The 16,260-nt window shown below is 33.3% G+C and overlaps 1 protein-coding gene across 1 annotated transcript in view; it reads right to left on the minus strand.

Annotated features, from left to right (window-relative positions):
- The window catches only part of LOC149805584 (xanthine dehydrogenase/oxidase-like), a 196,360-nt gene that overhangs the window by 50,540 nt on the left and 129,560 nt on the right, over positions 1 to 16,260 (minus strand). The window contains exons 26-29 of the mRNA XM_089950219.1: positions 8,018 to 8,113; positions 6,554 to 6,682; positions 6,009 to 6,083; positions 1,857 to 1,909 (exon numbers count right to left, since the gene is read on the minus strand). Of these exons, the coding sequence (XP_089806345.1) occupies positions 1,857 to 1,909; positions 6,009 to 6,083; positions 6,554 to 6,682; positions 8,018 to 8,113 (353 nt within the window). The remainder of the gene's footprint in view (positions 1 to 1,856; positions 1,910 to 6,008; positions 6,084 to 6,553; positions 6,683 to 8,017; positions 8,114 to 16,260) is intronic.

Here is a 16,260-nt window from a genome sequence, read left to right on the forward strand (position 1 = left end):
TGAAAATAAATATTAATTTTTCTAAAAATGAATAGTAATATAGTTCATGCAAAGTCTATTCAATCCCAACTAATGAAGGCTTTGCACCTTAAATGTGATCAAAAAGCTTCCAGAGGCCATCCAAATATGACATCGTACACTGAGAGGGAAAGAACAAGTATGATGATGGAGGTTGGAGTATTTAAAAAATGTGATGTCACAAAACCAACACCAGCATGATCTACCAGATAAATAATTTAGAATACAGTGTTGTATTTCTTTTTCTAATGCAAAGGGATTTCAAACCAATTTTATTTCTGACAATTTTTATTGGCTGGGGGTGTCCAAGCTTTGTGATGTCATATGACAGACCTGAGTTTTTGTGACAGGGCTGGGGCCAGGGTACAAAACATTCTGCCCAAATTACATGACATCATATATGGATGACCCAGGACTAAACTAATATTGATCACTGTGGAGATTTACAAAGGTGGCCAGGTGCTAAATTGGATCAGAAGAAAAGGACCTAAGGTGAAATAAACAGCTAACATGATAATACGATTTTTATTTTCAACAGCTGCAGCTTTCATTGTGAGATTACAGCATGCTAACACCTTTAGGTTGACCTCATCAAAATATTTCCATTTACGTAAATTAACATTTGTTTTTGATGAATATACTTCTCGAACAGTGTGTATATAATGACTTTCTAAAGGAATATGGATGTCTGAGGATCCAAATAAAGTGAATACTCGCCATTTTAAAGTATGTGCAATCAAATTGTAAAAAATAACACATATTACTTAAATAGTCAGCACCGAATGCCTACATGACCTGTATGACTTATACTATAACAGTTGCCATTACTTCAGGGTATTAAACAGGTCAAACATTAGAAATAGTTTATAAAAATACAAAACATTAAATCTTACCCTGCTTTACATCAACAGCATGTATCTTCACACTTTTCCTCCATAATTTCGATGTGCAGACGGTGCGTAGGCTGGTTCTTCTTCATGGATGGCCAGCATCTCACTTTTACGCGAATCTTATTTTCAAACTCCAAAACTTTGATATCATGTAGATATCCTTGTGTAAAGTAGTTCAAACCCTTCTGCAACACTTTATTGGAAAGTTTCTCTTGATCAGGAAGTTATTTAAGTGAAATGTTATCGGGAACACGCGAGAGAGAATCTGACATGGTACCTGTAGTCTGTGATGATTCAGCCATTTTAATGGGAAGCTTTGGGTTCACAGTAACAGTCTTTAAGGGGGCAGGGCTTATCTAGTCATTTTGGATCTATGCATTCTCATCAGCTCATTATCTGTAACTCCAGTATCAAGGAGACTGTCCTAGGTGACATGATCATGTGCAATACCTTCCCAAGACTTTGGGTCAATGTTATAGTGCTTTAGTGATGACATAAAGGAGTTTAACAAACTTTGTTCAGAACTCCCAGAGACATGCTTTCCTTCTTTCATTTCATAGAAGATCTTTGACTGTTACTCATCTAATATCCTGGATACTTAGCCTGTCCATCTCCACATCTCACCTATATTGAATGCCTGCCCACATGAAAACCTCAGCATCTGGGACCTTGTTCTGACATTCTATCCTTTCCAATCAATTTCCTCTCACTCATAGGTGACCCTAACCATCAGCATAGAAAGGCCAGCAAGAGATATGTTGATTTCCAATCAATTTCCTAACCCTAACCCTCAGTATAGGAGGGCCAGCAAGAGATATGTTGATTGATGGAAATCATGTCTAATTTTTGTTTCGATTTAATATTCTTTGAGTCTTTTTTTGCTGCACAGACTAAGTTACTGTTAATCAATTTATACTCTAAAACACATTTTATTCTATAAAGACTTACTGGTAAAATCCAGTGGCAGACAAACTGATTTTCTTCATGTAAGCGGCCAATATCTACAACAGAAAATACAGGTTAAAGTATTCTGTCTTCATAAAATCAAAGCAGCAAGATCACTGCATAAATATGTCACTTAAATGATGTCACTTTTAATCTTCAAAACATCACAAGCTCTGAGAGAAACAAAACATAAAATGACATGGTAGTGACTTCTGTCTCATGTTCATTATTAACTAAAATTCTAACACACTTTTAATAATTATAATAAAAGTCAAATGGCTTTGAAGGTATGAAGCAGAAATATAAAGTAACCTCAAAATATATACCAGTGACAGTAATGGATCTGTAATGGATCCAAAATGTGGAATGCAATTCATCTTCTTGTGAAAACATAAAAGAATACCCAATTTCATTTCTTTGTGTTAAATAACCAATAAGTGATTGAGTGCAAGGGAAAATGTTAGTTAAAACTAAAAATATTGGTTTATTACTTTGACCATGATGAGAAGACCCCAAAGTGGTATAAAACAAATATGCCAATTTTCATCCCTTAATCCCAAATGGTTGCAGAATTAGAGGGATGAGAAAGTTTCCTTATTAATGACCCTTAACCTTGATCTAAAAGATGGGATTGCCCTCCAATACATTGACTAATGATGATGCAGACACAAGCCAAATCACTACATCCCATTCCTAAGTCACTCTAATGAAAGTATGATGAAAACTTAAAATGGTGACCAATGACCTTGGCCTTGAATATACGACCCCCAATGTGAAATATTCTAATGATAATAATAAGTATATCAAGTATAATTGTTTAATTTCAAATGGCTTGAGAGTTAAAAAGTAAAAAAGAACATATCTGGGAAGACTTAAAATGAGGAGTCAAGACCTTGGCCTGGAAGATAAAGCTTCAATGTGGTTTGCATCATCACTCTCCTTGGTGATGTGTCTGTATGCTAAGTTTTGTCCTTTAATCTCAACTGTTTTCAAAGCTACAGAACAAAAGTAAAGTGTGATAGAAAACTTGAAGTACTGACTCATGACTTTAGTCTTGAAAATGAGAGCCCCATTGTGGTATATTGAAAAGTTTTACAGGTGATCGTATGTATGCATGTGTCTGCCGATATCATGTAACCATAACCCTTGGTGATAATAAGTGCCATGTTCTTCTCCTTCAAAAGGTAGTTTAAGAAATGTGGTAGTTAGAATGGAATGATGTCATCGTCCATGCACCAGCCCATAAAGACATGCATATTCCGTTTACATGCCTATGGGATCCTTTCCTTTACTTATGAGCTTAATGCTCTAGAATAGTATTCCAGTTGAGATTAGAAAAGCCCACTCTATTCCTTCTTCCTAACCCAATATATCCAGTGGCTTCAGAGATGCAGCTAAAATAAATAAATTCCTTTCTATGAGGGCCTCAAGGTAGATTAGTTATTCAGTAACTGTGTTATCCTCTTTAAATAAAGTCATTATTATTATTATTATTACTAATAAACTGCAAAACAGCAACAAATGCAGTGCCACAGAATGTGTGTTGTTTAAGTGAAGACTGCAAGTGAAGAAAGACATCTCATAGGGTTGGAATAAGTGTCATGGAAGTGACAGTGCTATATATTGTTTGAGTGAACTGCTATAAGAGCTGCACTATTTTCCACCTTGGCAATGAGGCTGAATTCCATGTACATGATTTCTATGCCAGATGACAAATCATCCAGATCATGCCATAATGAATGAATACCATATTTGGTAATAGTTGTCTGCCACTTGAAAATCCAAGGATCATTTTTATAAAGAGGTGAAGCATTCATATTCACCAAAACAATATCTTTGCATAAACAATGGATCTATACATGAAAGGTGTCCAAAAGACCATGGTATTCATGGGAAATGGAATAGACCCAGCATATGACTCATAAACAAGATGGGTTTCAAGTTTCTGGCTCTCTGATTTTGTATGGCAGATGCAAATCTTTAATCTTCACTAACTGTGGGATTAGACTGAAGAAGAGGTATTCATCCTTATACTCATAAACCTTCAACTTGTATGTTAATATACAGACAGTGGATGGGAGCACTTAGCCAGTCACAGAATATGGAATATTCACTTGGCCATTCATAGAATATAGTCATCTTTTCCATTGTGGGATCAAGTGTATAAATTGGTCTAGGTTTCCATTCTGGGATCAAGTGTATAAATTGGTCTAGGTTTCCAATGTGGCATCAATGTATAAATTGGTCTAGGTTTCCATTGTGGGATCAAGTGAATAAATTGGTCTAGGTTTCCATTGTGGGATTGAGTGTATAAATTGGTCAAGGTTTCCATTGTGGGATTGAGTTTATAAATTGATCTAGGTTTCCATTGTGGGATTGAGTGTATAAATTGGTCTAGGTTTCCATTGTGGGATTGAGTTTATAAATTGATCTAGGTTTCCATTGTGGGATCGAGTGTATAAATTGGTCTAGGTTTACGAAGCACTTACTAGCTTGCTTACTTTCATGCTGGAGAACTTCCATATAAGCATGAAATGTATGCACATAGACAGATGAAAGAGCAATATTTTCCATCAGTGCATTAAGATATCCACCCACATGAACACTAGACCCACCAAATGAACTAGAGGATGGGCAGCAGACAACACAGATTGATTTACTGGGATGTCAGACTGGATGTGTAGATGGATGGACATTATATGGACCTACTGGTTGAATGGGTTCTCATAACATTTGCAAATGATGGAAAAGGCAGCTGCTTTATGGCTCAACTGAGAACAAAATTATGGACATTATTTGGGAAGCAGAGTCAGTGGCATATGGCAAGGCTAGCTGGTGATCAACATTAGCACAAAAACTTTCTGTAACCAAACTTGCAGGCATTCAGGTCCTGCGCAGGCAGTTGGGGAACTCTTACCCACTGGGTAACCAAAAACAAAGACCTACATCCTTGCTTGGTCCATAGAAAATAGATAAGACCAAACTGGGAGATAAAGTAAGTCCCCATGAGCCATGACAGGTGGCGGTCTATAATAGATTCACCTCGAGCTGACCTCAAATGTCAGTCACTGATGTAAAGTCCACAAATTCTTGCCTTATCCAGGGACCATTGTGACATGCAACTAATGAAATCACAGTGTTATGTATATTTAATTTGCATTGTTTTAACAATGTTAGTTTTTTTAAATTTATTTTTTATTATATGCTATTGTAATGTAACACTGTATGTTGGACTTAGCTTTGTCCAAAATCAAGTTAATTTTCTACTTGACTTGAACTATTGATTTCTTTTATTTTATTCTACAAACAACTAATACATAGCTAACATATTCTCTATGTGTATGGGTTTGTTATCAGGATCATTATTCATATAAGTAAAAATGTTTATTTGAGTCTGTGTCTATGTTATTGGAATTCCCCAATGATTTACCTGATGTACCTGACATTGTCAAGGTTATATATTATAACCTGAGTTAAAGACCTTCTAATAATAACAAATATTTATTTTGTAAACATCAAGAACTTTCTTTAAGGTTATTTTCCTATAGGTAATTTGTTTCTTCTTCCAGAAAATGTTAATTGTGGCCTGAGGTCAAGTAGAGGACTATATCATCTTGTCACTGGAAAAATTATTCATTCATGCTTAAGATAAGTAGAATCAATTTATGTTATTGTTGTGTTCAATTTCATTTGAGCTGGAAGTTATTTCTTCAAATTATTAAATTGAGTGATTATTTTCTCTGGATATACAGAGTGCTCATAAAAAATAATAGTCTTGGACATAGACATTCACTGGGATTTAAAGTGAATTCAAACCTGTAATTATATTACTGTGTTTTAACAAAAAAAACTATTGGTACATCAGCATTATACAAGTTATCACAGACACATCAACAAATAAAACTGAACTGGCTCAATGATGGAAGATACAATGCATTTTATCTTCCATCATTGAGCCAGTTCAGTTTTATTTGGCTTTAACTGAATTTTTTCAAAATACAGTCAATATTAAGGTTATGATGACATTCATGCTTAATCACTTTTTAAATCAAAAGATGTATTGAATCCAAGTCTGTTACATGTGGGTTCCATGTTAATTTCAAAAATGTTTTTGTCTTCTTTCTAATAAAGGATGATGTCACATTTTTCACATACCCAATCCTCCCAATTTCCTTTTGGATTTTCTTTAATGATTGGTTCCAACCTCTCCATTAGTTTGGTGCAAGCATCCTGAAAATTGAATATAACACCGTCAAGTGGATGATAAAATCTTCTTGCTAAATATTATTAGAATCTTTTATTTTCTTCCAGTGTTACTTTATCTGTGTCATTTTACTGGACCATCATATTGAAAGCTCTTCAGTTGCTGAGACAATATTAAGGGTCAAATTTTTCAGTGCTTGGAAACCAAGATGATCTTCTAAAAACAAATGCTTTTTCTAAGAGTTGGGTCATCTAAAATAAAATGGTGACTCTGACTGTCAATTAATAAAAACTTTATAAGTTGCTTCTCTTTTTATGAAACTATTTAAGTCATTTAAACATCATTTTCAAAGATCAAATATTCCATCATGTGTGACTAAACTGCAAATTAATATTTGTTTTCCAATTCATTGAAAACAAATTAATATCTTGAAAGCAAGCTTTTTATGACATCGAGGTTCATATTTTCGAGTTGAACAGCTGCACGCACTACTTACAATAACTGCCATTCCATTGATGTCTGAGCTGACACTAGCTGCAGTGGCTGAGGTGTTGGGCACAGTGTTGGTTGCAGTCTCACTGATTAAGATCTTTGAATGAGGAATCTGAAGGACACGGCTGGCAACCTAACAAATGTCATGTTTAAAATTTTGACAATTTGTTTGAAAATATTAAATCACTATCATCTTCATCTGGTTTGTTTGAATGAGAGCTGTAAAATCTAAAAACAGCTCCAATAGCAGCCTTGTTTTAAATATTTTAGCATTTTTAGCATATGTAACCAAAACTGCCATTCTCCATCTGATGACAAAGACTTTTAATGGTACATTTTAAACTTGATAATGGCATGCTCAAGACCAATTGAATTTTTCTAACCTGAAACATGGCCAAGAAGTATTTATAATCATTAGTGTTTCTCAGGTTTAAGGCAGATAAGAAATGAATACTATGAATGGCAAAGTATACACCCACCCCATGTTTAATAGCCCTCTGAACATGCACTTGGTTAACTCTGGAAATTCTTTACCAGTGGGTCTAAATGACCTGGGCGTTTCATTAAGCTGCATGGTGAGAAAACGTTATTTTCTTATTAAACTATTTACGCATAGAGTTTGATCAAAGAATGTACTCTATTATCAAATGTTATTCTTCAAAACCAAACTTTCTCTGAGCCAAAATAACCCTGAACTTTGACCTTTCAAGCCAATAATCAATAAGCATTTTTCATTCCTTAAGTTTATTCTATCCACAATCTTTGGTCAGGATGGAGATTCTAGAACTAAAGCTATTCTGCAAAAAAACTTTTTTTAGACCGTGACCTTGTCATTTGACATTTTGACAATAAAGTCAAAGGTTTCTTTGTTATCCAATCTGTTAATAATGGAAAAAACTGGTGAAAGTCCATTATTAGGAATGAAATTGTTGTGCAACTGCAATTTTTCCTCTCTCAAGGTGACCATGACCAATTATCATTTGACCCCAAACTTTAAAGTAAAGTATTTTCCTTACTCCAAGTGCAAGAAAACCTGAATGTTTGGTCCCTGTCTGTGATATATTGATAATTTTATTGGTATAAAGCTATCTGTTTTTTTCACAGTCAACTTGACTTTTGACATTTTTAATCTCATCTGCTTCCACCATACACTGAATGCAAGTAATAAATGTTGCTCTGCAGAAATTGTTGTGATTGTTTCTGTGACCTTGACTTTTTGACCCCAAATTTGTGAAATTCTAGTCATATACTTTGATATGTTTCTAAAGACTAGTAAAGAATATGATGATGATGATGATGATGATGATGATGATTATGAACCAATCAACTGTAAGCACAAAGACTACATGTATTATATAACATGCTGGGTTACTAAAAGTTATGTGAAAGGAATCAATTGTTTCTATGCTTATGATTTAATTGGTGTAACGTGTTCCTCAGCGTAAGACATGTCACTGTAATCATCCACCTGGATCATCTTTGTATGTAGCCCCTGCCCCATCTCCACTCCTCCATGGGTCAGCAGTACAGAACCATCTTTGTAAATGTGAACAAGGGCACCTGCCTGCAAAAGTTATGGTTTTATTATTCAGTTTTATAATGAAAGAGTGGATGATCCAAACATATCAAACTTTATTACTTACCGCTTTTAGGGGACCAACATTTTATACCTATATACTAATAGCTTCCCATTTCTGATTTAGAAGTGTGAACTATTTTTCAAAAATTAGATCAGACAGGCACCAATAAAATTATATTCTGGTGATATTGGGAATGTATGTCTTCTTCTTTTGAGTAGCCTAGCTCTTAGATATAGCATGTCAGAAAGAGCTCTTATCAGCAACCATTTGCAAGAATATGCTCTGTACAACATGATTCACCTTCAACAGTATTAAAGCTGTAATTTGATTGGTGAACCAACTGGTCACCAGAACATGGCCTTGGAATGGATCATGTTCAATCTACCCAATGATTAGAAACTCTTTGCTTTTAATCAGATTAAACAGTTTTTAATTTCATCAGTCTTCCTCCCTTTAGTCAATCCAAGCATTTGCAGTTGGCTAAGGTTTCTAAACCTAATAAAGATTGTTGTCCTATAAGTAACAGGTTTGCTAAATGGCTACAATTTCTGTTTTGGAAATATCCCTTTGTTACTTAGCTAGAATGTGTCAGAAAGATGTTATGCTATTTCTATCCTCAGAAAATGAATTGCTTCTTAGGTAAATTTTCATGAAATCCATGATTTCTAAATCCTCACCACACAGAATTTAGTCTCACTAAGCAAAATACTAAAACTAAAAGTCACTTTTGTTTTCCATATCATTATATACTTGTAGCAATATTTCCATATCATTGTATACTTATTGGCTTGTAGCAATATTTCCATATCATTATACACTTACTGGCTTGTAGCAATATTTCCATATCATTGTATACTTATTGGCTTGTAGCATTTATTTCCATATCATTGTATACTTATTGGCTTGTAGCATTTATTTCCATATCATTGTATACTTATTGGCTTGTAGCAATATTTCCATATCATTGTATACTTATTGGCTTGTAGCATTTATTTCCATATCATTGTATACTTATTGGCTTGTAGCAATATTTCCATATCATTATACACTTACTGGCTTGTAGCAATATTTCCATATCATTGTATACTTATTGGCTTGTAGCAATATTTCCATATCATTGTATACTTATTGGCTTGTAGCATTTATTTCCATATCATTGTATACTTATTGGCTTGTAGCAATATTTCCATATCATTATACACTTACTGGCTTGTAGCAATATTTCCACATCATTGTCTACTTATTGGCTTGTAGCATTTATTTCCATATCATTGTATACTTATTGGCTTGTAGCAATATTTCCATATCATTATATACTTACTGGCCTGTAGCAATATTTCCATATCATTATATGCTTACTGGCTTCTCCACATGTAGCAATATTTCCATATCATAGTATACTTATTGGCTAGAAGCAATATTTCCATATCATAGTATACTTATTGGCTTGTAGAAATACTTCCATATCATTATATACTTACTGGCTTCTCCACATGTAGCAATATTTCCATATCATTGTATGCTTATTGGCTTGTAGCAATATTTCCATATCATTGTATACTTATTGGCTTGTAGCATTTATTTCCATATCATTGTATACTTATTGGCTTGTAGCAATATTTCCATATCATTGTATACTTATTGGCTTGTAGCATTTATTTCCATATCATTGTATACTTATTGGCTTGTAGCAATATTTCCATATCATTATACACTTACTGGCTTGTAGCAATATTTCCATATCATTGTATACTTATTGGCTTGTAGCAATATTTCCATATCATTGTATACTTATTGGCTTGTAGCATTTATTTCCATATCATTGTATACTTATTGGCTTGTAGCAATATTTCCATATCATTATACACTTACTGGCTTGTAGCAATATTTCCATATCATTGTCTACTTATTGGCTTGTAGCATTTATTTCCATATCATTGTATACTTATTGGCTTGTAGCAATATTTCCATATCATTATATACTTACTGGCCTGTAGCAATATTTCCATATCATTATATGCTTACTGGCTTCTCCACATGTAGCAATATTTCCATATCATAGTATACTTATTGGCTAGAAGCAATATTTCCATATCATAGTATACTTATTGGCTTGTAGAAATACTTCCATATCATTATATACTTACTGGCTTCTCCACATGTAGCAATATTTCCATATCATTGTATGCTTATTGGCTTGTAGCAATATTTCCATATCATTGTATACTTACTGGCTTGTAGCAATATTCCATATCATTATATACTTACTTGCCTGTAGCAATTTCCATATCATTATATACTTACTGGCTTCTCCACATGTAGCAATATTTCCATATCATTATATACTTACTGGTTTTAGCAATATTTCCATATCATTATATACTTACTGGCTTCACCATATGTAGCAATATTTCCATATCATTGTATACTTACTGGCTTCACCATATGTAGCAATATTTCCATATCATTATATACTTACTGGCTTCTCCACATGTAGCAATATTTCCATATCATTATATACTTACTGGTTTTAGCAATATTTCCATATCATTATATACTTATGGGCTTCACGATATGTAGCAATATTTCCATATCATGCATTTTTTAATGCGTCTGATATAAATTAAAGTATGACTTAACAATGCAGATCTTTCCAAATGATTTAAATTTCATTGTTAACTTAATATGACTTTCAAATTCCAGCATTGTGGGTCGATTTTTGTTTTCAAAACATTTTTGGTTATCAACTGAATTGTATGTACTTTAATTTAATTATCAATGACAGGTTTTTAAGTAATGGACCTGACATTCTTTATGAATTTCATGGTAATTTCTGTTAAGATGACCAAGTATTTTCAGAAAATGGTTCTTGTGATAATATCAACTGAATAAGTATTAAACATTGTTTACATCAAGATTATTCATTCTCATCGTAACATCAATCATTGTGGAATCAATTTTAGTTATGTTAGGTTATAATTTGAGATATTTATTTATTTAAATTATTCACTGAGATTACAAAGTGCTCATTGTCTTTAGGACAGAATCACTATTTTGAATTACTGTGAATTTATTCAAGGACATTCGGATTTTATTAGTGTGATACACCAATATTCTTGGCACATTAGCACATCCAATGCTACTGACACATCAGCACATTCATATTAAATTCATTCATAACACTAGTGTAATTAATTTGGAACACTACACTTTTGGACTTGTTATAAACATTTAAGGACTATTTGGGATTTAATTCACTACACTACATGTTCCTTTCAAATTTTCATTTTGTATTCCTGGGAAATAAATTATTAGTTGAATTTTACAAAACTTGATATTTTTTGCTTTTTTAGTGTCATAACAGTTGTAGTTTCATCAGATAGTTCAAATTATTTGCAACACCAATTGATTAAATGTTTCATCTGATGAGTGTTTAATAAGAGACCCCAAAATGTAGTCACATGAGATGTTGATATTCTGCTAAGATACTAAAAATCACTTTCTCCATTTTTAAACTTCCCTTGTCATGTCCTTCAAACAAACTGGTTTTGCTTCAGGGCATTGGTTTTTTGCCAAAGAGTTCAAATGCATCATTTCTTAGCTCTTAGGACTTAAATATGAATGATATTATTCTTTATAACTGGTGATTTTAAGCAGGAAATCATCTCATGGCAGCTATGCACGAGACAGATGACTCTGTATAGTTACTCTTGTACATGTGTAGATACAACTCTTGAACATGTATAGATAGGACTCTTGTACATGTATATATAGGACTCCTGTACATGTATAGATAGGACTCTTGTACATATATAGATAAGACTCCTGTACATGTATAGATATGACTCTTGTACATGTATAGATAGGATCTTGTACATGTATAGATAGGACTCTTGTATATGAATATGTAGGACTCTTGTACAAGTACAGATAGGACTCTTGTACATGCATAGATAGGACTCTTGTACATGTACAGATAGGACTCTTGTATATGATAGATTATAAACTACTCTTGTACATGTATAGATTATAAAGGACTCTTGTACTTGTATAGATTGGACTCTTGTACATGTATAGATAGGGCTCTTGTACATGTACAGATAGAACTCTTGTATATGCATAGATTATAAAGGACTCTTGTACATATATGGATAGGACACTTGTACATGTACAGATTATAAAGGACTCTTGTACATGTATAGATAGGACTCTTGTACATGTATAGATATGACTCTTGTACATGTTTGTACATGTATGGATAGGACACTTGTACATGTATAGATTATAAAGGACTCTTGTACATGTATAGATAGGACTCTTGTACATGTATAGATAGGACACTTGTATATGTACAGATAGGACTCTTGTATATGCATATATTATAAAGGACTCTTGTATAGATAGGTCTCTTGTACATGTATAGATAGGACTCTTGTACATGTATAGATAGGACTCTTGTACAGGTATAGATATAACTCTTGTAGATGTACAAAGAGTATTAGGAATAATCAGACCAAGCTATTTGTTAGTTTTCACGCCCCTTTTCGAGCAGTGGACAGGATTTGTTTTCAAGATGGCTATTATCTACATAGTGAAATTCAGGGATCCGTTCAGATGCTTTACACTACACAGCAGAAGACTGGCATTCACTAGTGGTCCTTTTTCAGACAAGGTACCTGTGGCTACAGCATTAAGAATAGCTGGATGGAGCAAACAGTCTATGTTCCTGAACATTTTTCATAAACCAATCACATCTGACTTGGGATTCAGGACAAAGTTGTTTGAATCAGCTACAACCCATTACTATTGAATTAATTTCAAACATTCACCATGTTTTGATGAATTTGCATTGCAAATTCTCATGATGTGCAAAGGATGGTGATTGAAATTTTTATCTTACTAAGTTTCTGTCACAGGATAAACTCTAAATATCTTGGATAAACTCTAAATATCTTGTGTGGTTCCTTAGGATCTGAAAGGTTCAACAAAACTGGCAAATTAAAATATTCTTATCACATTAAAGTTGCATGATAATTTCATTGAACAGGTCCACCCACCCTCTCTGTCTCTCATTTTGTACCATATGACCTCTCTAAAAACTGACCAGTCATTTGACCTTTGTGTCATCTCGCATGATCCCACATGGTACTACAGTTTCAGTGAAATTGTCATCAGAACTTCAACTGGATAAGCATTGTTTAATTTTTTAATTTATGAGAGAAAATTTGCATTTCTAGAAAAGCAGTAAGGAAACTGGCAGAAATAACAATAATTTAGGTATGTATGTAATGTATACAATAGTGTTTTATGGCACTGCATCACAATTGTGACTTTCAAGTACCAGCTCAAGCAACAGTTTGAAATATTTAAAAATGAGCTGCTTAATACTGCATTTGATGAACCATTATGCAGAATAATGGTAGACTGTGTCAGTCATTGACCTAAGACTAAGGCAGGCAATCTTTTTCATCATAATGTGTGCATCCATAAGATTTCCAGAGGCAATTCCTTTGAGAAATATTAAAACTAAAACCATAGTAAAAGCTTGATAAAGTCTTTTTCGCATTTCACCTTGCAAAATCTGTCCAATCTGATCAAGGGTGAACTTTTATGTCTGGAATTTTCCAGCAAGTTAGGCATCAAATTAGGCATCCAACAGTTATCCCTCTGAAAGTCAATGTGTTATGGAAATGTTCCATCAAAATTTGAAGAATATGATTTGTTCATATCGCTTTGATATGTACAAAGACTGTGATGAGAGTGATCATTTGCTGTTGTTTGAATCAGTTCCATAATCATGAGGTTATAGGCCTTTCAAATGAGGTTTTGAACATAAAATTCATGGACCACTGATGTTATTAAAAGAGTAACTTCTTTCAACTGAAAAGTCATACTTGCCAAAATATGTGGAACAAAAAATCAACAAACTAAACCAATAAAAATCCTCTATGCATGAACTGTATCCATAATATAGAACAAACTGGGAAGATCCGGTGGTACTATGCCAATCGCATATACTTGACTCATCCATACCTCCTGAAGGGTAAACATCACATGGAATGTGTATGATGCAGCGTGCAATGTCAGTCTTGTTGAGTGTACCAGTTTCCAACATCTTCCTGAATGGATGTGATGTTGGAGATAAACATTAATTGTATCATCTGACTGGATTTTCCTACCATCTGACAAGTGCGACAAGATCTACGGTATTTACAAATATCACTTTTAATTTTCAACAAATAAAACTGACTCAAGATCATATGATCAATCTTATTGATTCCTAAACCACCAGCCAAGGGAGTTTCACATGCTAGACTAATAATTTACATTTTATGTGACTTAGAAATAGTAATTTGATAACTCACTGATGACTGGTCACCAACAGACACCTCAGGTGGTCTCCATTTTCTCATAAGAAGCCCATTTTTCACAAAATATCAAATTGGGACTTGTATAGCCTAGGTGTCACTAATTAGCTCACTGACACAATTAGATCTCAGGATCTTGTTCCTGTCTGACAATTGAATGAATGTCTTTTAGTACCCTCATTAGAATAGAGATAATTAGTAAAAATAGGATAACTGGATCTTAACTGACCAATATCAGGAGTAATAGTCACCTCATAAAAAAAATTAACAACAGATGTGTCAGCTAAAGGTATACTTTCCTGATCAACATCACTGTCTAGAGCTTGTTTTGACATAGCTCTAGTAACTGCACAGGCAGGGTATGAATCAGGGATTGAAAATGAGCTAGGACATTGTCTAGTAATAAATAAATACAGTGGGTGAAATGTCATTGTTCCAACAGTCATGGGTTCTGAGACTAAGTCTGACATTAAATTGACACAATGAAGAGGAACATTAAGAAAGCCACACTTTACTCCCTGTATAACGTTTTCACTAGATGAATTCTCAGACAAAGACAATGTACCTGATAATAAAACACTCTGAGAAGCTCCTGTGTGCCTTAACATTTTGACAGGGGTATGGTTGGCAGAATCACCAATAAGTGATATCGAACCCTTTGACATCATTGGTTCATCATTCTCCATAACAAGAGCAGACTTGTTTCACCCGAAAAAAGCATTTTTTTTCAATACATGACAATGACCTTGACTTCTTTGAACAGTGAATTTAAATTTCATAAGTTTAATTTCTCTGAAATATGTTTCAGAAAAATTTTTTCTCTGGTGAATGCCCAATTTTTCATTACAAAAGTATTGTTTTAAACTTAATAATAGAGAAAAAAAAAACAACAAGTTGTGTAAAATGCAACAAATAATTTATTTTCCTTGAATAAAAAGTGAAAATTTAAAAGGAACTTACAATAATGTGGATTAAAAGGAACTTACCTTGGTTATAGCTAATTTATACTTATAATGGTATTCATATGATCACATAAAGATCACCCCTATGCTGTCATTCAGTCATGGATAATCACAGACAGATGTGAAATATTTTATTACAATATTTTAATATTATTTTGATTGTATCTAAATCTATGTTTAATATATGCACAAATTTTACAACACAAATTATTCATACATAAAAAGCAAAATTTACCATTACCTACCCATTAAATACATATACAGCAAAATGTACCATTGCCTACCCATTAAGTACATATACAGTGAAATGTACCATTGCCTACCGATTAAGTACATGTACAGTGAAATGAAACATTACCTACCCATTAAAATTTATACAAATAGAGTGAAATGAACCATTACCTACCCATTAAATACAAATAGAGTGAAATGAACCATTACCTACACATTTAATACATATATAGTGGAATGTACCATTACCTGCCCAATAAAAACATATACAGTGAAATGTACCATTACCTACCCATTTAATACATATTCAGTGAAATGTACCATTACCTGCCCATTAAAACATATACATTGAAATGTACCATTACTTACCCATTTAATAAATATAAAGTAAAATGTACCATTACCTGCCCATCAAAAACATATACTGTGAAATGTACCATTACCTACCCATTTAACATATACATTGAAATGTACTTATTACCTACCCATTTAATACATATACAGTGAAATGTATTATTACCTACCCATTTAAACATATACAGTAAATGTACCATTACCTACCCATTTAAA

Source organism: Sinohyriopsis cumingii, chromosome 2, assembly GCF_028554795.1.
Source record: "Sinohyriopsis cumingii isolate HCF-2022 chromosome 2, ASM2855479v2, whole genome shotgun sequence".
Lineage (NCBI taxonomy): Eukaryota > Metazoa > Mollusca > Bivalvia > Unionida > Unionidae > Sinohyriopsis > Sinohyriopsis cumingii.